Consider the following 21,742-nt stretch of genomic DNA (forward strand, 5'->3'; position numbering starts at 1 on the left):
CGTTTCTCCTGCACCCTGCACCCCGACCACCTGCAACTCCTCCTTACTTCCCTGGGCAACCTTCCAAGCCCACCATGTTTACAGGGGAGCCACAGAGCGTGCAGGTGGATGGCCGAGTTCAGACCCAGAAACTCGAGGGGCTGATCCCAGGTGCTCACTATGAGGTGACTGTGGTTTCTGTCCGTGGCTTTGAGGAGAGTGAGCCTCTCACAGGCTTCCTCACCACAGGTGAGATGGACAGAGACCTGGGCAGGAGGAAAGGGGAGAAAATGAGGGTGTGGGAGGGAGTTGAGTGAACTTGGGTGGAGGACAGGGTGTTAGTGTCTCCAATTACAGACAAGAGGCTCAGCAGAGCTTGGGAAGGGAAGGGGGGGAAGAGCAAAGAGGACAGCTTTGAGACACCTCCCTTCTCCCAGTACCTGATGGCCCCACCCAGCTCCGAGCACTGAACTTGACTGAGGAATCTGCCCTGCTGCACTGGAAACCCCCCCAGGCCCCTGTGGACACATATGATGTCCAGGTCACAGCCCCAGGGGGTGAGCGGGGTGAGGCCTTGGGAGGGAGTGTGCAGGGTGGGGAGAGCAGAGGGCAGGCTGGACTCTGGAAGGTCACGGAGGGGGCAGATGCTGATGCCCATCCTCCACTGCTGATGCCCATCCTCCACTGCTGATGCCCATCCTCCACTGCCAGCACCCCCTCTGCAGGCCTCAGCCCCCGGCAGTGCTGTGGACTATGCCCTGAGCAACCTCGAGCTCCACACCAACTACACAGCAACTGTACGCGGTCTTCGGGGCCCCAACCTCACCTCCCCAGCCAGCATCACCTTCACCACAGGTACAGCCTGTGAGGTGTGCAGAGCAAAGGAGGGGAGGTTCCAGGGAGTCTGGATGGACCTCATTTCCATCCTCTCTGCCCACCTTCTCCTTCCAGGGCTGGAGGCACCCCAAGACTTGGAGGCCAAGGAAGTGACCCCCCGCACAGCCCTGCTCACTTGGACTGAACCCCAAATTCCACCGAGTGGCTACCTGCTCAGCTTTGACACCCCTGGTGGACATACCCAGGTGCCTCCACCCCTGCCCCATTGGCCAGCTCCCTGGGAGGTGGTGCTCTGCTTTTGCCTCTCCCAGTGGGGATCCACCTCCTTCACCCCTGACCTTCTCCTTCCTGTCCCACAGGAGATTCTGCTCCCAGGAGGGGCCACCTCTCACCAGCTCCTGGGCCTCTTTCCCTCCACCTCCTACAGCGCATGGCTCCGGGCCTTGTGGGGCGAGAGCCTCACGCCACCCGTGTCCACCTCTTTCACCACTGGTACCTGGGTGCTGGGACCTAAGGTCAGGGACCAAGTGGGCAGCAGGGGTCTAGGGACCAGAAAGAAGACTAGCCCCTCACTCTCTTCTCCCCAGGTGGACTGCGGGTCCCCTTCCCCAGGGACTGTGGAGAGGAGATGGAGAACGGGGCCAGGACCTCCAGGGTCACCACCATCTTCTTCAATGGCAACCGCGAGCGGCCTCTGAGCGTGTTTTGTGACATGGAGACTGATGGGGGCGGCTGGCTGGTGGGTGGCAGCTGGAAGCCCAGGGACTCGGCACAAAGCAGGGGCTGCTGTGCCAGGAGCTACAGGCTGATGGTGTCCCCTCCTGCTTCCCAGGTCTTCCAGCGCCGCATGGACGGGCAAACTGACTTCTGGAGGGACTGGGAGGACTATGCCCATGGTTTTGGGAACATCTCCAGGGAGTTCTGGCTAGGTTGGTGCCTCACAAGGATGGGAGGGAACCAGGGAAGGGATGGATCAGACACCAGGAACCTGATGAAATCACGCTCCCCACCCCCAGGCAACGAGGCCCTGCACAGCCTGACGAGATCTGGTGACTACTCGCTGCGTGTGGACCTGCAGGCTGGGAATGAGGCTGTATTCGCCCAGTACGACTCCTTCAGAGTAGACTCGGCTGCTGAGAACTACCGCCTCCACCTGGAGGGCTACCATGGCACTGCAGGTGAGGGGCGGGCCTGGGAGGAAGGTGGGCAGTGCAGGGGAGGCCCTCACTGCTCCTTCCATGCCTGCCCAGGGGACTCCATGAGCTACCACAGCGGCAGTGTCTTTTCTGCCCGTGATCGAGACCCCAACAATTTGCTCATCTCCTGTGCTGTTTCATACCGCGGAGCCTGGTGGTACAGAAACTGCCACTATGCCAACCTCAACGGGCTCTACGGGAGCACTGTGGACCACCAGGTGAGGGGCTGGAGACAGCCTGAGTGGGCAGTGATTGGGGCTTGGCCTTACTGGGTGTGACAGTGGGACAGGACGAGTTACCGAGCCCCTTGGTGCCTCAGGGTCCTCACCTGTGAAAGGGACATTAATGCCAACCTCAACAAGTTATCTTGAGATGATTTATTGGCTATAAAGGGCCGGCTCATGATTATGCCTTTGCAGTTGAGGGTTATGAAGGCAGCAGGGAGGGAAGACAGTTGACTGATTTCTGGGAACCATCCCCAAAGGGGCATGGGTGAGAGCAGATGGGATGTCTGGCTGACTCTCTCCACAACCCCTTGCTAGGGAGTGAGCTGGTACTACTGGAAGGGCTTCGAGTTCTCCGTGCCCTTCACGGAAATGAAGCTGAGACCAAGAGGCTACCGGCCCCCGGCCCAGGGAGGTTGAGCGCCTGCTCCCCTCTCCCGCGCCCCAGTACAACTGCCGAGCACTGAGGGGTCGCGCTGAGAGAAGGGCCAGGGGCCACCTTCACCACCCAGCCGCCTGAGGGAGCCTTCTCCACCAACGATCTCACAGCATCATGTTTACAGGGGGGAGGGAAGGGCTTTGCCCGGGAGCAATAAAAGGAGAAACTGAGACCCGGGACCAGAGCGCATCCTGCCCTGTCACTGGCTCTTGCCCAGGCCCCGGGCCCCCGCCTCGCGCGGCTGCAGCAGCACCTGGAAAGGCTGCATCTTGAGGTTGACGCCGCAGTAGGGCTGGGGCAACAGAGAAGGCAGGGCGCCTGCGGGTGGCAGTAGCGTGAAGTCCCGGAGCAGGTGCGCCAGCACCACGAAGAGCTCGAGGCGCGCCAACGGCTCCCCCAGGCACACGCGCGCCCCGCAGCCAAAGGCCAGCCCTCTGAGGCTCGCGCCAGGGTCCAGGAAGCGCTCTGTGGGCGGGAGGACAGACCTGGTTCAGCGGCCGCCCGGTACTACCCGCCCGCGCCGCGGCCCTCCCCCCCACCCCCCCACCCCGCGCCACGCACCCGGCCGGAACTCGTGTGGCCGCTCCCAGACCGATTTGTCTAGGTGGGCGCCTTGGAGGTTAGGGATGATGACCATGCCCTCGGGGATGTCGTAGCCGGAGATACTGAAGGAAGGGTGTGAATTAGAGGCCCGCCAGGAGCGCACTTGAGGTCCCACTCGCCTCAACCCCTCGGGAGTCACCTGCTGGGCCGGGTAGTGCGGTGCGGCAAGGCCAGGGGCACGACGGGCCGCAGGCGCAGCACCTCAGCTATGGTGGCGTTGAGCAAGGGCAGCCGTGCGCGCTCCTTGTATGGGACTCGGGAGCCCGAGACTTCAGGGCCCAGCCCACCATCCAACTCCTCCTGCAGTCGCTGCTGAGTCTAGAGAATGGGGGCAAGCCTGGTGTCTGGGGTCCCAGCCCTGCTAGCCCACTCACGGCTACCCAGCCTTCCAGACTCCAGCCACCATCTGGAGCAACCTGCAGGAGCCTTTGTGCCAATTAGGAGACCCCCTCTTCCCTCAGCAGTCTGCCTCAGGGCAGAGTGAGCTGGGTTCCTGCCACCCTGTCCAGGCTGCCAGGAAGCAGCCTTTCCCCTGTCCCCAGAGCTCACCTCAGGGTGGTGGAGCAAGAATGCCACAGCCCAGGAGAGGGTGGTTGCTGTGGTCTGGGTGCCACCAATAAAGAGGTCCACCACAGACATAAGCACGTGCTCTTCAAAGAGCTGGCCGGGGCCCTCTTCCACTTTCAGCTTCCCCACCCCTTGGAGCAAGTAGTCCATCATGTCCCTCCACTGGCCTGTCATCATGCTCTCCTGGGGAGGGGAGGAGGGGCCAGCCTGAGTTCCTGGCCTGGGGAGAGGGATCTGGGATGGCGACAGGTCCAGGGCTGGTGGGATGCTGGAGAACCTGCCCAGCTCTGGGGCAGTAGCATCCCTGGCTAGGGGCAGAGGGGAGCCCGTTGCATGCACAGTTCTCACCTTGTGCCTCCTCATTTGCTTCTCTACCATGTGGTCCCTGTTGTTTAAGACCTGCTTCAGCCTCCGGAGGCTTGGGTTGGGGAAGAACTGGGGCAGGGAGCGAGAGTACGCAGCTGCTGGGAAGGAACCTGTTCCCACCACCCCGCCTTTTCTCCCAGGGACCCAGGTGTGTTTGGGCTCCACCCCCTCACCCTGAGAAAGGGAACAATGTCCAAAATTTGGATGGACCAGTGTTCCCAGGTTTCCATCAAGTCCTGGACACAGTTGTGAAAGGCATGTACTAAGGTGTCCTCCTGCCAAAAAAGGAGGGGGATTCTTTCAGTTTAAGGCCAGAAGAGGATCAGGGGGGAGTGGAGGGGTGGGCCCAGGCATATGTGTGGGCAAGAGAGCCTTGACCTTGTCTCCGAAGGTAAGGTAACAGATGATCCTACAGGTGAGGAAAGAGAATTCCTCCTGGATGGTCACGGGGGTGCCAGCCTGGGCTCTCATGCGCTGTGGAGAAGGAGCATAAGCTGAACAGGCCGGGGAGCTTCTGGGAGAGGGGAAGCTGACTTGGAGTAGCTGTGGGAGTCCAGCCTCACCTCACAGAACTCCTGGGTCAGCTCCTCCACCAGGGGCTCCATGGAATTGCGGACGCCCAGCAGCAGGGCTGAGCGGGTGAGTTTCTTGTGAGCTTTCCAGAGTAGGGAATAGTCTCCTAGTGAGAGGTCCTGGGCGTGCTTAGATATTAGCTTATCTGTGGGGTGGGGGGTGGAATTGACCAAGGAAGCTGAGGGCCTGACCTTCCCGGCTTCCCCCAGCCCCTGCTTCTTCTCTCAAGAAATGTCTCCACCCCTTACAGGATGTATTCTGGGGTCTGCCAGCAAAGTCCACCCACTTCCTGATCATGGCCTCCTCAATGGTCCTCTTAGAGTTCAGCACCACCACATCTGGGGGAGAGCCAAAGCAGGGTATCAGCAAGGAGAGGACCCCACCTCCCCACTATGGTAGGGTCAGAGAGGGAGCAGGCACCCACCTTGCAGGGCAAAGCGGACTCTGTAGATGGGCCCGAGTTTCTCACTCAGGCCAAGCAGATAGATGGGAAGGTTGGGCTGCAGCAGGTGCATGAAGCCTGGCACAAGAGGTGGGAGGTGGAGGCTCCTGAGCTTCCAGTGGCCCCACAGCAGGCGGGCACCAGCCAGCAGGGTCAGCAGCAGTAGCCCAAGAAGCAGCATGGCCAGAGCCCTGAGCAGCGGACCCAGCGCAGCCACTTATAGCTGTGGAGCACCACCCGTGCCCATCCATCTTGCGGCTCCAGCTGTCCTGACTCCTTCCCTCAACCTCCAGTCCCTGCACACTCTCCCGCCCACTGGCAGATTCCCAGGGCTTCACCAGTCTCACTGGCCTTGGGAAGCTCACTTTCAAAGAACAGGCCTTTTCTCTTTCATCCATCAAGAAGAATGGAAGGGAAACACAACCCTGACCTTTCTCTCATAGCCAGAATTAGCTTTCTGCCTCACATGAACCACGCAGGAAAATGTGGCCATTCTCTGGCCTGAGCCTTCTCCTACTACCCACTACCACCATCGTGGGCCAGCTGACCACTGCAGAGTTTGTCTCAGAGAGAAAATGGCCATCCTGCCCAATAGGTCCTCCACCGCCTGAAGAACAAAATGAGGCGAATGTGATCTGTGTGTTTTCCTTTTAACTTACAGGTAGGGTGACCATAGGGCCTGGTTTGCCTGGGCTATCCCAGTTTATACCTGTAACTGTTAACTGTGCCCCATTTCACTCTCAAAACATGAAGATGATGAATTGTATGTCACCCCAGTTTAGAGTTCTTATCATGTACCTGATGATACTCCTTGGTTACAAGGAAATGAGACCAACTTGAGCTGGCTTGAGCCAAAAATAAGGATTGTTGTAGAAATACAGGTGTATCACACAAAACCCCATAGCAGGAGGGCAGGAGAGGGGACCTCCGTGGCCCTGGAAGGCCAGGGACAGTGGAGAAGGCCCTGGAGACAGGGCCAGGACCTGCTCTTCATTCCGTCTTCCTCTTTGCACTTCTTTTCTTTCTCTCTGCAGTCAACCACTCACGCTCCCAGGTGCAGGCAGAACAGGACTGCCTTGGGGCTCAGAGTCCACAGGTTACAGATCCAGCCCTGGGGTGTGTGCAATCCCAGCATAACTGAGCATCCCCCACGATTGATTCCACAGTCCACAGGAAGGAAGTCAATAGTTACAGCTGGGTCAGGGCCCCACTCTCTGACTCCTCAGACTTCTTAATCCAACTTAGATGTCATCTCCTCCAGGAAGGCTCCCCTGCCCCTTCTTATCTTGCCCCAGACTGAGTCAAATGCCCCAACTATATTCCCCACAGAGCTCTCCCACATCACCCTTTGTACAGAGGAGGGGAACCTGGCACAGGGCATGGAAGGGAGTTAGAGTTCCCAAATTTCTGTTGAATGATTGAATGGCAGGCTGCTGAACTGTCTTGGTTTCCATCAAAGCTGATCTCAGCAAATTTCTCTAGTTGGATTTCTAGGTTAGCCCTGAAGACCCAAAGGGTGGCACCAAATTGGGGAGAGCTAGGCATCGAGGTAGGGAGGGCTGACCCCAGCAGAACAATCTCCTCAAAATATTAACACACATCAAAGTCAGCCTTTGGCTTGTTTAAATCAATACCTGCATGAAGACATCATCAGATCTGAGGGTTGCACAACTCTGGGAAAGTCACCTAATGTCACAGTAACGATCAACTGCCAGCAGGCTTTCAACAGACCTAAAACCTAAATGCAACTGATGCCAGAACTGTCAACTGCACAAGGACACAATGGGAAATGTGTGGCTGGACAGCTGCGGCTCCTAAGGCAGAAGAGCCGAGGTGTGGGCTGAGCACACACCTTGCTTGGGGCCGCAGTGACTGGCTACATCAAGGCAATGGTGTGCCCTCCAGGCATAGCCAAAGGGCAGCCTCAGTGTGGATGCTGATCCTCAGGGTGCAGGCTGTTGGGTCACAAGTCTGCCTGAGTGGTCCTGAGATGGACTGAGCTCCCAGTAAGCCATCTGGGAGGATTCAGGCAGAGCTGGACACCCCAAGGGTCATGCAGGCTCTGAGAGCCTAAAATTAGGCAAAGCCTGGACTGGGCTTCCCAGAAGCTGGGAGGGACAGTGGGGTCACTGCTGTCAGTCCTGGAGACACACACTGACACTTTGCTGCCAAAAGCCTTTATTGAATCCCTGGCCCTGCCCTGGGGCTGTGTTCAGGGGACTGGACGCACAACCATCCAGGCAGCACCACTCCCCGGTTCGGGCTCTTCCTGAGGAGGTGGGGGAGCAGCCCTTACACCTGGCACCCCTGACTGCCATACTCCTCGAGGAAGTCATTGAGCTGGGCACAGTCTGCCCGCTGGCGGGTGGTCCGGCACAGGCGTTCTGAAGGCATCTCCTCGATCCAGCTATTCGAGTCCAGCAGGTACTGGGGGCTGCAGGGGCAAAAGGGCAGTCAGCAAGGGTATGGAGGACGGGCAGGAAGGAGAGAGCAGGTCAGGGTTGAGGTGCCAGAATCCATTCCCTCACAAGGCATAGAAGAGCGAGACCAGGCACCCAGAGAACTCACTCTCCCTTGAGGTCATGAGTAGTCCCATCCAAACCCATGATCAAATATTCTTTCCCAGGTTCCAAGCGAAGGCGGCAAGAGGCTCGAACCACGAAGTTCCGGGTCTGACCAGCAGTGGCCTTGACATCCTTTGCTGGGGGGACATGGTGCACAACAGTTATCAGCGGGGAAGAGAAGGTACCGGCCAAGCTTGGGGTCAGAGGCTTTCTGAAATCCTCTCATTTAACCCTCAGCACTCCCAAGGGGTGGTAGTGCGACTGCTTTCCTATTTATGGACAAGCCCAGAGCTTCTAAGAGGCCGAGGGGATTTGAGTTCAGACTCTCTGAACTTTCACTATTCCAGGCAGCCAGCCCCCAAGGGCAGACCTCAGCACCCCAAGGTCCCCCAGTCCTGCCACCCATCTGTTCCCTTCGTACTGAAGTGCAGGACTCGGGTGATACTTGTCTCAAAGAGGCGGAAAGCAGCTCTGCCGTCTTCTCGGAGAACCTTAACCTGGAACCCTAAGAGGGAGTTGTAGGAGAAGGGAGGGAAGGTTAGTTACCCGGAGGCGGAGAGGGCTGCACAGTGGTGTCAGAGCAAAGAGGCCTGAGAGGAGCATGCATAACCAAAGGGACCTTGACAGAGGGTCAGGACCAGGCCCAGCAGGAAGACTGACCGTACTCCACACGAGGGTAGTAGCAGGCAAACTTCATCCTGAACCCATCCTCATCCTGCAGCCCCTGCTGCAGGGCACGACGCTGTCGAGGGCACTTCCCTGAAGTCAAGGGGCCCGGGTGAGACAGTGCAGGCTTCTGCCATGCCAACTTTCCATCCCTGCCCCAGGCCCTGAGTCTCACCCTCAGCACACTGGCAGACATCAGCCGAGCACAGTGTGGACAAGAGTTTGTGCTTAGTTGGTGCCCCATAAAATACAGAACATTTGTACTCTGGAGAAAAGCAGAGAAGGGAGTTAGGGCCCCCCACCTTGGCCTCCCCAGTCCCATGTAGCCACAGGACTTCCCTGCCACCCTTCCCTGCCCCAGTTCCCAATAGCCCACATGGGGGTACCTACCTACCCCAAAACTCCCAAATGTCCCCAAAGCACTCACCAGGGTTGTAGTAGTCATACAGAGCTGCACTGGCAGGCTGCACCAGCCCTATGGCCACTTCCTGCACCGCTCCAAAGCCCACGCACTCCCGGTGGGTGGTGACCTGGCACAGGGGAGGGGAGAAGGGGAGGTCAGCTCACCCCTGGGCTCTGCAGGCTATTCCCTTGGCCTCTCTGGATCCTGTGGGTCTTTAACATCCACCGCATTCTGATGCCTTCTAGCTGCCAGGACTCTAAAAATTGCTCCCAAGGTCTCTGCTGACTTCACTGCCCAGATGGTGACCTCATCCCAGTATCCAGTGTCTGGGCCCCTTACACGGTCTTATGTATGGACACATTCTGCATGAAACTCTCCCTAAGTCCAAGGCTAGCTTGCGGGCCTCTCCCAGCTCTCAGCTGGTCACTGCTGACACCCCTCCTCTTCCTCCGCAGAGGCGCAGCACCATCCCTGGCTTTCCCCTTCCTCCCCCTGTGGCCCCTTAGAGGGGGTGGTCTCAGCTAGCCCTGATTTTCACCAAACCCTTCCAGGCTGATGATTCCGAAACTGAACACTCAACCTTATTCTTACATTAGGATTTTTTGCAGGACATATAAGTTCTCCAAATTTACTCTGCCTGACCCCAAACCCACTCACTTTCCTGACAGCCTCACTTTGTCATTGATGCAACTTGGGCCTCCCTTATCTACCATAACCTGGTGGTAGGTGCTATTACTCCATCCATCTTCCACGATCCACTGCTCATGCTCTAGGCCCAAACCCCTCTCCTCACACCCACACTGGTCCAGTCCAGCCCAATACCCTGCCAGTTTCCCTCCTAAGTTGGGCTGCTGAATGGTCAACTCCCTGCCCAGAAATCTTCCTGGCTCCTTGTTTTCCATTGTGTTCAACCAGACTCCTCTGCCTGGCTGCTGAGGCTAACAGGGTCTGGGTGTCTGCACTGAGCAGGAGGGCCTTTCCTGACCCCCAAATACCTGGCTAATGGAGTTATGTATTAACATACCTTTTTCACATTTTTCCAAGAACTTAGAGTAAATGTTCAAAAAACCTTTGAAAGCCATCAGAAGGTTGATTACTCTTTGTTTTTGTCCAAATAAGGTCACAAAGAAACAAAAACAACTCATCTATAACCATCATTACTATATAAAAGAGAATACATTTTAAATAAAAAACAAAACAAGAAAACCTAGGAAGGTCACCAACAACAAAAAATAAAGGCAGCCCCCCAAAGTTGAATAAATTCAACCTTATGAATGGTTCACTCTCAAGCCCTTTTCCTGCCACCTGGCTCTGGCCCATCCAGCTGCGGTAGGGGCTCAGCCCCCACCCAAGAGCAGGCAGCATGGCCTCCCCAGCAGCCCAACCATAACACTGCTGGGCACACTCTTGTCTGTCTCCCTGCTCATATCACAAGTTCTAAGAGCACGGGCCACTGACTAGCTGGCTCCTAAACTCATAACACGTGCTCAGTAAACTTAATGCCACCCATTCCCTCTGTGTTGCCTCTCTTTGCTCACCGAGTCAAAGTACAGCAAGACGTGGGGCCCCTCGGTCTCAAAGTGACTCACATAACGGTCAGCGAGGGAGGTCAGCTGTGGAAGGAGAGATGGTCACTGGGAGGTGGCCCTGGGCCCTGCACCTGACAGAGCTTAGCAGTTGGGGAGCTTGGGGGGTTGGAGCAGGGCTCCTGAAGGCACAAGGGGCCTGACCATACCTTTTCCAGGTCTGCCCGCAGGGCATTGAACCCGCTCAGGAGAGTGATGTCTGCAATGGCCATGCCTGACAGCCCCACCTTGCCATTCCGCCTGCAAAAATACGTGTTGTACTGGGCCGCAGACCCACAGCCCCGGCCTAGGTCCTGCCTCCCTCTCCCCATGCAGCAGTGCCCGTGGTGCCCACTGAGCCCCCTGCACTCACCAGATGCACACCGTGTACTGCACTCTGGATTCCTGTTCATCAGCCACCTTGGGTGCATCTCTCCGACGGCGGCTCCTCCGTCCCTCAAACAGCTGCAGGCGGGTCACTGGCTGGGAGTAGGCCCCTGGGTCGTCTCCAAACTCATCGTATTCATAGTCCTCATAGTCCTCGTTTGCTTGCACTGTGCAGGGGTGGCACTGTGGTTCAGGACCCAGCACCAGTCCCCTCAGGGCCCCGCAGCCTCCAATCCCAGTGCTCACTCATATACTCGACATGGCCCGTGACTGTCACTTCAATCTGAAGATCTTGGCAGGTCGTATTCTTCATGTTCAGGATGTTGTAGGTACGAAGGACCTGGCTCAGCAAGGGGCAGGGAGAGAACACAGGACATATGGGGCCACAGAGCTCTCTCTAGGGCCACACCTAGGGATATCTCCCTGGGCTAAGTGATTCGAGGCCTCTGGCCCCTTCTCATCTCCCCCTGAAACCAGTCCATAAATATGAATGGCCCAGCTGTTGGGTTAGACAATGTGACAGAGCAGGACCAGGGCCAGCTCCCAGTGACAAGCATTCTCCACAGTGCACAGAGGAGGCTCGGATGGAAAAGTTCAGGAAAGGCTTCTGGCCAAGACTTGAAGGAGAATGAGTTTGTCACATGGGAAAAGAAGCCAGGGAAGCACACTGAAGGCAAGGAGATCTGTGTAGATGAGTGGATCTGTCTGTCTGGGACCCATTGTGTGTGTGGAAGAGTCTGACTTTTTCCAAGGCTAATCTGACTGGTGTTTTCAGAAGGCTGGTCTCACTGCAGTGTGGACTGTGCATCAGAGGGGTGCAACATAGGGACAAGGAGAAGTCCCAAGGCTGCCTCAGCACAGAGCACAGGAAACAAGTGACAAGGGCCCTGGGTGGCAGGGAGCAGAGGAGGGGTTACTGGGACCACAAGGAGGGGCTCAGGGAATGGAGCACTAAGCTGGCCCCAGAATGGTGGCTGGGCTCCTCTGGGGAAGGGGCTCCTTTAGGGACACAGGAGGAAGGAAGGTTTGGGACATGGTATGTGTGAGGTGCTGGCAGGGACACATGGGGTCCGCGGCACAGAGGAGAGGCCTGGGTTGATATAATGGGACTGTACGCCATCAGCACTGAGAGGGACGAGGCACCGACCAGAGGGAGGGGAAAGCAGCCCAGACAGAGCACAGGACGCCAGCCCTGGGGAGTCCTCCTCCCCTGACCCCCAGTTCTGCTCACAGCCTCCCATCAGGATGCCTCCCTGCTGGGCCCAGGGAGCCAGCACACCGGCTCTCACCTTCAGGGTTCCTTTGCTGTTTCCTCCTACCTTCACATTAATCTTGCTGCCCAAGGAAAACTTACAGGAACAGAAAAGAGAAAGATGTCAGAGGGCACCGCAGACACAGTTTGCTGTTCCCACTCACCTCCTCCCTGAAGACAATCCCCCACCCCTCACATTTCCACACAGTTTACACCTTCACATGCATTATCTCACTTCAACCTCCTAAAAATTCTGTTGGGTGGAGGCTGCATAGATTATTTTCAAACGAGAAAAATGAAGCTCAGAACTTAGGTGCTTGTCTAGGTCACACAGCCAAGAAGTCTTCCCATAAGGATACCAGGAGGAGGTGCTGTGGTGGGGTCCACAGGAGTGCAGGACTGGGGATGGATTTTGGCCCAGCCCCAGAGGGCCCAGGAGTCATGGCAACCAAGGTGAGGGAGTGGCTCACCTGTAGCTCCTCCTCCAGCCCCCGAATTTGGTGGTTGTTCAGCTGCAGCATGTGAGACTTGAGCCCATTGCGGCCCACGGAGCTGAGAGTCACATTGAGCTCCCTCTCCTCAGTGGTGTGGGAAGCGATCCAGTATGCAGACAGAGCATCCAGGGCCATCACCGTGTCCTGGGGAGGTGGGCCAGGCCTCAGGTACTTGGTCTTAGGACCACCTGCCTCAGAGCTCTGGGGGCACCCCTACCTGGGTGCTGCGGAATCCCCCCTGGAAACTGCCCTGGTGGGTGAGCCAGGTTGCAGCCTGGTCAGCCATCTCTGCCTTGCCCTCCCAAAGCAGCAGATGCAGCAGGCCATAGGCCGTGGTTTCAATCCACACGGCTGGGGCCCGGGGCATGGGGTCTGTTGGGCTGTGAGGAGCCAAGGTAGGTGACGCAACATTGCTCTGAGATCCGGTGACTGAGCCCCAATACAGGTTGTCTGGAAGTGAAGCGAGACCCATAGGTGAAGGGGTGAGGACCTTTGTTGCCTAGCCCTTTGATGCTCCCTCTGTGGTGCTCTCCCGATTCCACCCCAATCGTTCCTGCCTCTGCTTTCATTGCTTCTCAGGGTCTTTGTTCGATTTCTCCCTTCAGGCACAACTCAGGGGTCCCCAGGTCCCCTAAGCCTCAGGCTTACTGCCAGGAGCCCCCTACCGACTCTCACCACCAGTCTCCTGGGCCATGCCCATGAGGTTGTTGTGGGCAACATCCTGCAGGTCCTCTGGGGCCCTGGTCAGCGTCAGGGCATAGGCTGAGATGGCTGCTGCATGGGCACCCAGGAGCCCAGCACTTGCTTTCTCCCCCAAGAACGAGTTTGCCTTTGAGATGGAGTTTTCCTAGGAGAAAGTGGGGAGGAAGGTCCAGGGGCTGGAAGCCTGGGTTCCTGGAGAGAAAGGAGGAGAGCTGGGGCCAACAAAGGGTGGACACTGGGTGCCCTTACCACTCCCTGCTTCAGCTGCTCTGCACTTCTTTCCTGGAAGACAGCCAGCCCGTGATGAAGGGCAATGACCACAAAGGCTGTGAGTGCCTCAGTCTCATCATCTCCCACCAAGCCCCCCTAGTTGAAGGACGGAGAAAAGGAGATGTCAATCAGGAGGGCAAGGGGCAGGGGGGTCTTCCCATCTGTGCTCTTCGGTCCAGACCCCAGTCCCCAGCCCCGCACCTGCATGGCCCTGTGGATAACTGGACAGGGATCCTGGAAGGAACCATCAGCCTGCTGCTGGGACAGCAGCCACCTGGCTGTCTCCTGCAGCTTTTCAGGTGAGCCGCCCACCTGTTCCTGAGCCAAACTCAGTACCTTCAGCACAAAGGCCGTGAGCCTAGATGGGAAGAAGGGAGGGCTGGGTATAGGGACTGGTCTCTGTAGGGGACACAGTCCCTCTCGCACAGGCACCTGGTTCTTTAACCTCCCATCATACCTGGCTCTTCCACCACCAGCCCTGGACCCTCTCAGAGACCCAGAACCACTCTCCCAACATTACCAGGTGCTGCTGTCTCGATGCAACCAAGCTCCATAGGAACCATCTGTTTTCCGGAACTGCTGGATCCGCAGGTAGCCTTGGAGAGGAGAGGCAGCTGCTGAGGTGACCCTCACTCTCCTGCTATTTGTGCCGGAGGCCATGCTACCCATTGCCACTAGGTACCCCCTTTCTTCACCCCTCTAGCCACTGGGGCTGCCCATCTTCCATTAACTGCCCTCTCTCGGCCCCCACTCATGCTTGCCCCTGCACCCAGAACCTTTCTGGATCAGATCTACAGCGCGGTCCTTGGTCTCAGGGGGCAGGGTGCTCCACTGCTCTGTCTTGTCCAGGTAGCGAGAAGCAGCCAGGGTTGGGGCCAAGTAGAGCATGGTCTGTTCCCCACAGCCCTGGGGGAGCCTCAGGAGGGAGGCCAGGCCTCCTGGTGACAAAGCCCCCTTAGAGCCCAAAGTATCCAGTGGATCTGAGGCTACAGGAAAGGGAGAGGGTTAAGGATCAGAGAGCAGGTCTAGAGACCCAGGGTGAGAGGGTCATGGGATCAAACAGCCATTCCCAGTTTTCTCATGAATCCAAGGATGGCCACTAGGAAGAGACTGGAGGACACTCCCACCTGTGACCCTGACGAAGCTGCTGAAATCTCCATCAGGGATAATATTGGGGTCAGAGTTGCCAGGGATTTCCAAGGTCCGCCCTCGGTAGTCTGGGGAGATGGGAGAAGTTGGCAGTCTGTCCTGCTGCCCATATCGCCCACCTCCTACAACCTCCCTCAGACACTGACAGCTGGGGTGGAGGATCACTCACCCAGGGGGCTGAGTTCATAGACAAGTTCTTCCATGTGGATGGCCCCTTCCTTCTGTCTCAGAGGAAACGCAGACGTTAGAGTTCACCCAGGACTCCAGCCTGCCCATCCCAGTGCAGATTTCCCAAGACATGGAATTTGAACTGCAGGGAGAGTTGGCTCAGAATTGTGGAAGATGTAAACAGGCATTGGCTTTGCATGCCGGGACCTCGGTCTGGCCATCAGAGAGGGTGTCGGGGGTCAGGAGTAAATCTGGGAGCCCGACCTGGATTCAAGGGTATCCATTCACCTCAATTTGTAGAATCTTAGACACTGCATCTCCCACAGGGAACTCCAAAGACCCTCGAGCTACCACCTTCAGAGACACAGCGGCAGCTGTCATGGGCACCACAGAGAAGCCAATGGGCCGGGCAGAGCCTGCAGGCACCAACACCTGCTGGGCCAGCCCTCCGCCCCCAGCCAGGCACAGGCCCTCCACGGGGGACACATGGACGCTCACCTGGGGGCAAGAAGATGGAGATGCAGAGCTCCAGCCCAATTAGGCTCCTCAGACCTCACCCGCACCCCCAGGGTGTTCAGGCTCCCTCAGGGCCTCACGGTCATATTTTGATCCAGGTAATTGTAGAGGACAGGCCGCAGCTCCAGCTGCTCAAAGCGGCGGACAGAGACAGGCAGACGAAGGTGCAGATGGAATTCACGGAATACTCGGATCCTGGCCGGGGTGGCGACACAGAGGCCTGATGGATGGGTGGGGAAACATTGAGAGACGGGTAAAGGTCAGAGCCCTGGAGACATCTTGGCCCCAGGGCCCCAGGAGGGAGGGTTGGGGGTAAGCAGCTCTGCCTCTGCCAGCCCCTGCTCCCTAGGCCCCCAGCCCTGGTGCCAGGGCAGACTTCCTCAGTTCTCTGCTCTGCATCCTATACTAAGAGTAAAGGGCTAAGTAGAGAGCCAGAGGGGTAGGGAGGCAGTGATATGAAAAGGGGAGACCAGACATCCAGGCAAGGCAACCTCACCTGTGCTTTGGGACAAGCTCACGCCATGGATCTCCCATGTGGTCAGAGAGTCAGGGAGCAGCTGTGACGATCTGTGGTGGAACATGGGAAAAGCTCCATCACACGCTGGGCTGGCCCCAGACATGGCCCAGATTGGAGGCCAGGCCCACCACACCCCCTCACTGGTAGAAATGGTCCACTCTTTCCACTCTCCAGAGCCAGTTCTCCGGGAAGAAGCTGCGCACAGGAATGTCATCTTCATCCATCAGGTCCTCCTCCTGCAGGATCTCCAGGGCTGGGGGACCACCGTGCAAAGGAATGAGGAGGCCATTCTGTCTCTTCAGGTGCCCCTGCCTGCCCCCCAACCCCACCCCACCCCTCACCTCGGGCAAGGCCCACTTGGCCCCTGGCCCAGGCCTTCTTGCGCAGGCCCTCAGCAAATTTGCAGCAGGATAGGAAGGGCTCCCGGCAGTCCAGCTGCTGCACGCGGGCCATCCGCTGCTCACAGGAGCGTGTCATGGGCAGCCGGGTGAGCCCATCCTGGCAGCAGCGCTTGGCTAATGGGGAAGCATACTGGCCCACTGCAGGGCCGGGGGAGGGTAAGTGTGGGGAACTGAAAGGAGACACACCTGATCCCCCACCCTGACCTCTGGATATACAAGGACCCACCCTGAGTGCCTGGGAGCTCGAGAGGGGCCAATGGAGAGTGCCTCCATCCACTTCAACCACAGGACTTTGGTCTCTGGCCCAAAACACCATATACTGGCTACTCAGGAGCATAGAAGCTAAGAGGTAGATCCTCATCCTGACCCTTGGGACCAAGTGGAGAGCTTCAGAGGAGCCCACAACTCACGCTTCTCATTAATCGCCTTTTGGAAGTTCACGTTTCTCTTTTTCCGGGTTTTCTTCTCCTTGGGACAGCTAAGACCTGGTAGACAGCAGGACTGCAGCCAAGCACAGGGTCCCTGGCCCAGCCCTTGACACCCCTCTTCCTCCCATCTTACCCTTTGGGCCCCTCCTCCTTCCTGATCTCCCTCCCATCCACTCCCTTTCCTCCGCTGTTCTCACCCTTTCTGGCTGAAGTCAATTGGTCTCCATCAGAAAAGGCCAGGCCCGCTGCCTGGAACACCTGAAGGGCAGTGTCCCCACCCCCAGGACCACAGCCAAGGTCATAGCCATTCATAACTTCAAAGACCTGGCAAGAAGAGGCCAGGATGTTGTAGAGATACTGAGGGGCAAGATCAGTCACTCAGCTACAGGACAAATGCGAAAGATACAGAGAGTGGGGAAATAGAGACCAGGGGGCCAGGCCTGAGAGAAAACTGGGAGAAGCCCATGGGGAGCCTTCGCAGGATGCAGGGGCTGGACCTAGGGCCTGGGGCAGCAGGAGAGTAAGCCATAGAGGGGCAGGAGAGCTGGGGAGAGGGTCTTGACAAACCTTGTCCATGTCGAGGGGCTTGTGGGACCTGCCACCCACAGCATACAAAGCTGTGTCCACAGCTCCCAGCGCCACCAGGGCTGGAGAATCTGTTTGCAGGTGGAGCTTTAAAGTCTCCCCAGGATGATACTCCTTGCTGCCATCCACGTTCAGCTCCAGCTGGCAGAGGTGGGAGGTGGGAGCAGTCAGAGTTGGGGGAGCTTCTCTCAGTCCTGTGTGTTCTCAGTACACCTCAAATGAAATCCATGCCCTGCGTACAATCTCCCCGTCTTCTTTCTCTCTTAACCCCCAAATGTACACACATGCCATCTCTCCCGATGCCAGTTACCTTGCCCTCACAGGCCCCAGCCTGGACGTCCACCCGCAGGGAATTGGCCACTGGGAGGCCCCCATGATAGTAGAAGGCCACAAAGTAGAAGGAGGGTGCCAGGTGGTGGTTCACAAACACAGAGACTGAGGTCAGGGTCCTCCTGCGCTCTCGATTCACAGAAACGATCTGGCCCCGAGATAGGATCTGGGGCAAGAGCAATTTCATCTTCACTGTACTTGGCCAGCCCTGAAATAAGCCCCCACCCCGAGGCCTCTTTCCAGCCTGAGGCCCTCCCGGCACCCCTGCCCTTCTCTACAGCCCGGCTCTTGCACACCATGTAGTAGTAATGAGAAAAGCTGTCCCCACTGATGCCCACGGCCCGCAGGTTCAGACTGAGAGTGTCCCCAGCACGAGGAGGTCGATGATCCACTCGCTCGATGGACAGAAACTTGGAGCTTCCCGAGGGCGGGGCTCTCACGATGAGCCTGGCTACGGCTGGGTGGGGCGAGCCTGCAGACACCTGGAGAGAGGGGCAGCGGGGTAGAGTCCCTGGCAAGGACTCAGACCCCCAGCTTCTGCCCACAGCCTGGGACCTAGGTGCTTGGGAGCCCAGCTGGCCCCTCCTTCCTTCCCCCACCCTCTCCTGTGAGTGGAAGTCCTACCAAGAGCTGCACTTCTGAGGTGCTCTGCGGGATGACTATGGGAATAATGACTTGGCCACGCCCATCTGTGTTTTGCTGATGGTCCTGGGGTCTAGATGCAGATCCAGAAGACAAGGTAGCAGAGACTTTGACAGGAATGCCAGAGGCTGGGGAGCCCGACAAGTCACGGACCAGGCCCTAGGTGCGTGGCAGAAGAACAGGTAAAAGAGACCATCAGTGAGGCCTTGTGCCCTCCTGACCAACACCAGCTCGCCCCACTCACACTCCCCCTCCAGAAGAAACCTGCAGCAGAAAGGGGGCCCCAGGCACGAGGTGTCGCTTGGTGTTGCTAAGGTCCAAGGAGAAGGGAGATGACACGAAACACCAGGTGGTGAGCTCTGCCTCCTCCATTTCCCCCCCTGCAAGACATGGGATGGAGCAAGGTGGGGGACAGAGACCAAGGAAGAGAGGCACTGGAGAGCAGGGGGCACAGCTCGATTCCCCACCCACAGGAAAGTGAACTTGTCAGGGTGCAGTCCATCTCATATCATCTCTAGGTTTGCTGAGGAGACAACAACACAGGATGCAGCACACAGGTGGTACGAAGTATGTGTCTGCTGGAAGGATGGTTGGATAGATGAATGGGCAGAAGAATGGATGGGTGAAAAAAAAACACTGAAACGGGGGGAAGGTACCCTTCCCCAGAAACCACCAAGAAACACAGTTGGAGAAACACAGTCTCCCCAGTCCTTCCTGGCTTTGGATCCAAGATGAGGGTGAGAAGGGTAGGAGAGGTATTGGTGCTGAAGAACAGAGGGTCAGCTCGGAGATCAGAGGCCAGGGTCTGGGATTAGAATCAGGGGAAGCCACTTACCTGGAGACTCAATGATGGCTGCAGCGACATAGAGGTGCAGCCCTGGGAGGTCAGTAATGCTGACATTAAGCTTCTTCAAGGCATCCTGAAACTCAGCCTTTGAGAGGGAAATATGGCACTGGCCATCTACCAGCTGGGACAGAAGAAAACAGAGCATAAGGTGAGATTTGTCCCCCACATCGCCTCCTTCCCCTCCCTCACCCTCCTCGCCTCACCTGCCCACCTCCCTTCCTACCTTGGTCTGACTCTCCAGTCCCCGAAGGAAAGTCTTGTCACCCTCCTCACCCAGGAGCCCAAAGCGCACGTAGGCCACTCCCTGCACTGGCTTCCCATAGACATACCTGCCACCACAGAGAGTGGGAAGAGGGTGGGCGAGGGCAGCAGGAAATAATGGAATGGTCTGGGAGGGACGGACAGGGCAAGGGGGGAACGGGGCTCCACAGAACATTCACACTGAATAGGGACCCTGGTGGCAGGCCCGGCGTGGGCTGGAGGGACTTACCTGGCTTGGATGTCTAATTGGATTTCACCAAGGAAGCCAGGTGCTGACAGGATGTAGGGTTTTCCAGGGACAATCTTCACCTCAAAGTTGGGAAGGACTGACCCAGGGTGAAGAGGTGGCTAGGTCACACACTAGTGGAAGGACCCTTCCAGGGCTCCCTTCCCCTCAGGGCTGGGGCACCCATTCCCGCCAGCCTGGCCTGCTCCCCCCGCCTCTCCTTCCTCCCCTCATCCCCTTCAGGAAAGAAGCTGACTGGCCTTCATGACTCAGCTCTCACCATATTTCTTCACTTCAAACTGGGTGCTGCTGTTGGATTCCAGGCTATCTGAGAATCGGGCTGAGATCTTCCAAGTCCCCGGCCTGAGGACAGATGATGGAGGACCTCAGCCCACTTGTGCAAAAGGGCTACAGAGAGCCAGTGGCCTGGGTTCCTGAGAAGAGGGCTGACTGTGCGGGTAACCCAGAGCTCAGGGTTCTCAGGATTTGACCCTGAGCTGGGGGAAATGAGAATTGGACTGGTTTTCAGGGGACCACCCCCAGGTGGGAGAGCTCACTCTGAGATGTCCGGGATCACAAAGTCATCCTGGAAGATGGAGGAGGGAACATACACCTCCCTCTTCCGCACAAGGAGACCGTGAGAGTTCTGCAGTGAGAGAAGAAGTGGTTGTGGGTGGGAGGTCAGATCAGCGGCCCTGGCTGATCAGGAAGGTCAGAGGTCGGAGACTCACCTCCACCATGAGTGTAAGGGTGTCAGTGGAGGGGCGCATCTTTTGATCCAAAGCAAAGACCCGATACCGAACTGGGAGAGCAAGAGAGGTGAGCAGGAGTCCATGTACAATGGCCCAGGCCCCACCCCTTCCAGGGAGAGCAAATATTTGCTAAACAGCCCTTCTATGTGGCGCTTTCAGCTTATCTCACTTAAGGGGCACCAAATGTGCCCTGAGCAGGCTGGGAGTCCAAGGTATAGGCCCTGGGGCTGAGGCTTACCCCGCTGGCCAGGGTTATAAACAGGTTGGTCAGTCTGCAGAAAGAGATGCCCCCGGCGAGATGAGAAGAGAAGGTTGACGCCCTGAACGTTTGTCTCTTTGGAAAGAGAGTCCTTCAGCCATGGCGACTGGGCCACCAGCTGGACCTCAGGGCCTCTGAGGAGGCGATGGAGGCCACAGTTTTTCACACCCTTCAGGGGGATCTGTCAGGACAGGCAGAGGGAGAGGGAGGTCAGAGACAGAGCATAAGGAAAAAGCCCAAGAAAGAAACAGGGAAGGAGACCAGGAGACAGAAGGCAGGGAGAGAAGGGAGCCTGTGAGAAGAGACACACTGATAGGAAGGCAGAGGGAACAGAGCAGGAGGCGCCAAGCAGCAGCAGGAAGGAGGGGCGTCGTTACCTGGAGGCTCAGGAGTATGAAGGTTTTTTCTGAGCTGAGGGTGAAGTCCACCTTTGGGGAGCACAGGGAACTCAGGCTGGATGGGTTTCTCAGGAACACTGATCCCTTCACCACCTGTCCAGGGGGAGCATCCTGGAGCTGCACCACCACCGACAGGGGGACCCCCAGGTGAACCACAGAAGGAGAAAACAGGAGCAGCCTATGGAGAACGGGCAGGGTCGGTAGCTGGCCTCCACTCAGGCCCCCCGCCCCTCTCCTGAGTTGGGCCCCACACGCCTGCTCTCCCTTCACCAGCCCTGGCCCTGCTTAAGCACTCCAGCATCCTTCCTCCAGGACCTGGGTTTCTGCAGAGACAAAACAAAGAAGCTGGATGCCAAGATCAGCCCCAAGAGGAGCCTCATGGCTGGAGGACCCAAGAGGGACCAGACCTGTCCGCCTGTCTGCCCCTTTCTGGTTAACCTAGGGCTTGGAGCTCTTAACCCCAGATCTTGCTCCTCCCCTGGCCCAGCTAGGCTGGGAAACCACGTGATAACCAAGAAATGCAACTGGCCCCAGGCCCAGTATTGGGGGGGCACCCCGGACACCTGGGTCTCTGAGGAAATCATGGCCCAGAGATAGATCCTGTCCTTCCCTGTTAACCCTCTCATCCCAGTGCCCTGGCACCTCCCCTACTGAGTATATCTGGGTGTGCATAATATACACATGCGTGAGGATATGTGGGCATAAGGAGGGCCAAATGTGGCTCAGCATGAGGT

General features: G+C 57.5%; 3 protein-coding genes across 8 annotated transcripts in view; 1 reads left to right on the forward strand and 2 right to left on the reverse strand.

Moving 5' to 3' along the window:
* TNXB (tenascin XB) overlaps positions 1 to 2,852 on the forward strand; it is a 53,071-nt gene extending 50,219 nt beyond the window's left edge. For 4 of the 6 annotated variants that reach the window (XM_073224589.1, XM_073224594.1, XM_073224593.1 and 1 more), the window contains 10 exons: positions 85 to 228; positions 417 to 545; positions 691 to 834; positions 931 to 1,061; positions 1,176 to 1,308; positions 1,404 to 1,555; positions 1,649 to 1,745; positions 1,833 to 1,994; positions 2,067 to 2,230; positions 2,555 to 2,852. In XM_073224589.1, the coding sequence (XP_073080690.1) occupies positions 85 to 228; positions 417 to 545; positions 691 to 834; positions 931 to 1,061; positions 1,176 to 1,308; positions 1,404 to 1,555; positions 1,649 to 1,745; positions 1,833 to 1,994; positions 2,067 to 2,230; positions 2,555 to 2,656 (1,358 nt within the window). In that variant the 3' untranslated portion in view covers positions 2,657 to 2,852. The remainder of the gene's footprint in view (positions 1 to 84; positions 229 to 416; positions 546 to 690; positions 835 to 930; positions 1,062 to 1,175; positions 1,309 to 1,403; positions 1,556 to 1,648; positions 1,746 to 1,832; positions 1,995 to 2,066; positions 2,231 to 2,554) is intronic. The other 2 variants (XM_073224590.1, XM_073224591.1) reach the window with 2 other exon arrangements.
* Positions 2,853 to 2,871: 19 nt separating this feature from the next.
* CYP21A2 (cytochrome P450 family 21 subfamily A member 2) lies at positions 2,872 to 7,242 on the reverse strand. The gene is made up of 9 exons (XM_073224607.1): positions 5,209 to 7,242; positions 5,033 to 5,122; positions 4,775 to 4,929; positions 4,590 to 4,685; positions 4,385 to 4,486; positions 3,828 to 4,280; positions 3,418 to 3,596; positions 3,237 to 3,340; positions 2,872 to 3,140 (listed from the first exon to the last, which is right to left on the reverse strand). Exons 1-9 carry the CDS (start codon positions 5,405 to 5,407, stop codon positions 2,875 to 2,877), a joined length of 1,644 nt encoding a protein of 547 aa, XP_073080708.1. The 5' UTR covers positions 5,408 to 7,242; the 3' UTR covers positions 2,872 to 2,874.
* Positions 7,243 to 7,387: 145 nt separating this feature from the next.
* C4A (complement C4A (Chido/Rodgers blood group)) lies at positions 7,388 to 21,478 on the reverse strand. The gene is made up of 41 exons (XM_017655228.3): positions 21,324 to 21,478; positions 20,988 to 21,186; positions 20,590 to 20,791; positions 20,331 to 20,401; positions 20,157 to 20,245; positions 19,880 to 19,962; positions 19,603 to 19,699; positions 19,336 to 19,441; positions 19,101 to 19,233; positions 18,530 to 18,645; positions 18,248 to 18,424; positions 17,920 to 18,105; positions 17,604 to 17,789; positions 17,276 to 17,434; positions 16,906 to 17,032; positions 16,691 to 16,765; positions 16,221 to 16,418; positions 16,021 to 16,132; positions 15,859 to 15,929; positions 15,443 to 15,582; positions 15,135 to 15,344; positions 14,848 to 14,899; positions 14,657 to 14,746; positions 14,306 to 14,515; positions 14,050 to 14,125; positions 13,731 to 13,887; positions 13,509 to 13,625; positions 13,233 to 13,404; positions 12,775 to 13,007; positions 12,534 to 12,701; positions 12,101 to 12,160; positions 11,058 to 11,151; positions 10,798 to 10,978; positions 10,595 to 10,685; positions 10,398 to 10,472; positions 8,884 to 8,986; positions 8,632 to 8,721; positions 8,451 to 8,549; positions 8,212 to 8,295; positions 7,795 to 7,927; positions 7,388 to 7,660 (listed from the first exon to the last, which is right to left on the reverse strand). The coding sequence occupies exons 1-41, from the start codon at positions 21,386 to 21,388 to the stop codon at positions 7,519 to 7,521; spliced, it is 5,229 nt and encodes a 1,742-aa protein (XP_017510717.3). The 5' UTR covers positions 21,389 to 21,478; the 3' UTR covers positions 7,388 to 7,518.
* Positions 21,479 to 21,742: the final 264 nt, after the last annotated feature.

This window comes from Manis javanica, chromosome 16 (genome assembly GCF_040802235.1).
Source record: "Manis javanica isolate MJ-LG chromosome 16, MJ_LKY, whole genome shotgun sequence".
NCBI lineage: Eukaryota > Metazoa > Chordata > Mammalia > Pholidota > Manidae > Manis > Manis javanica.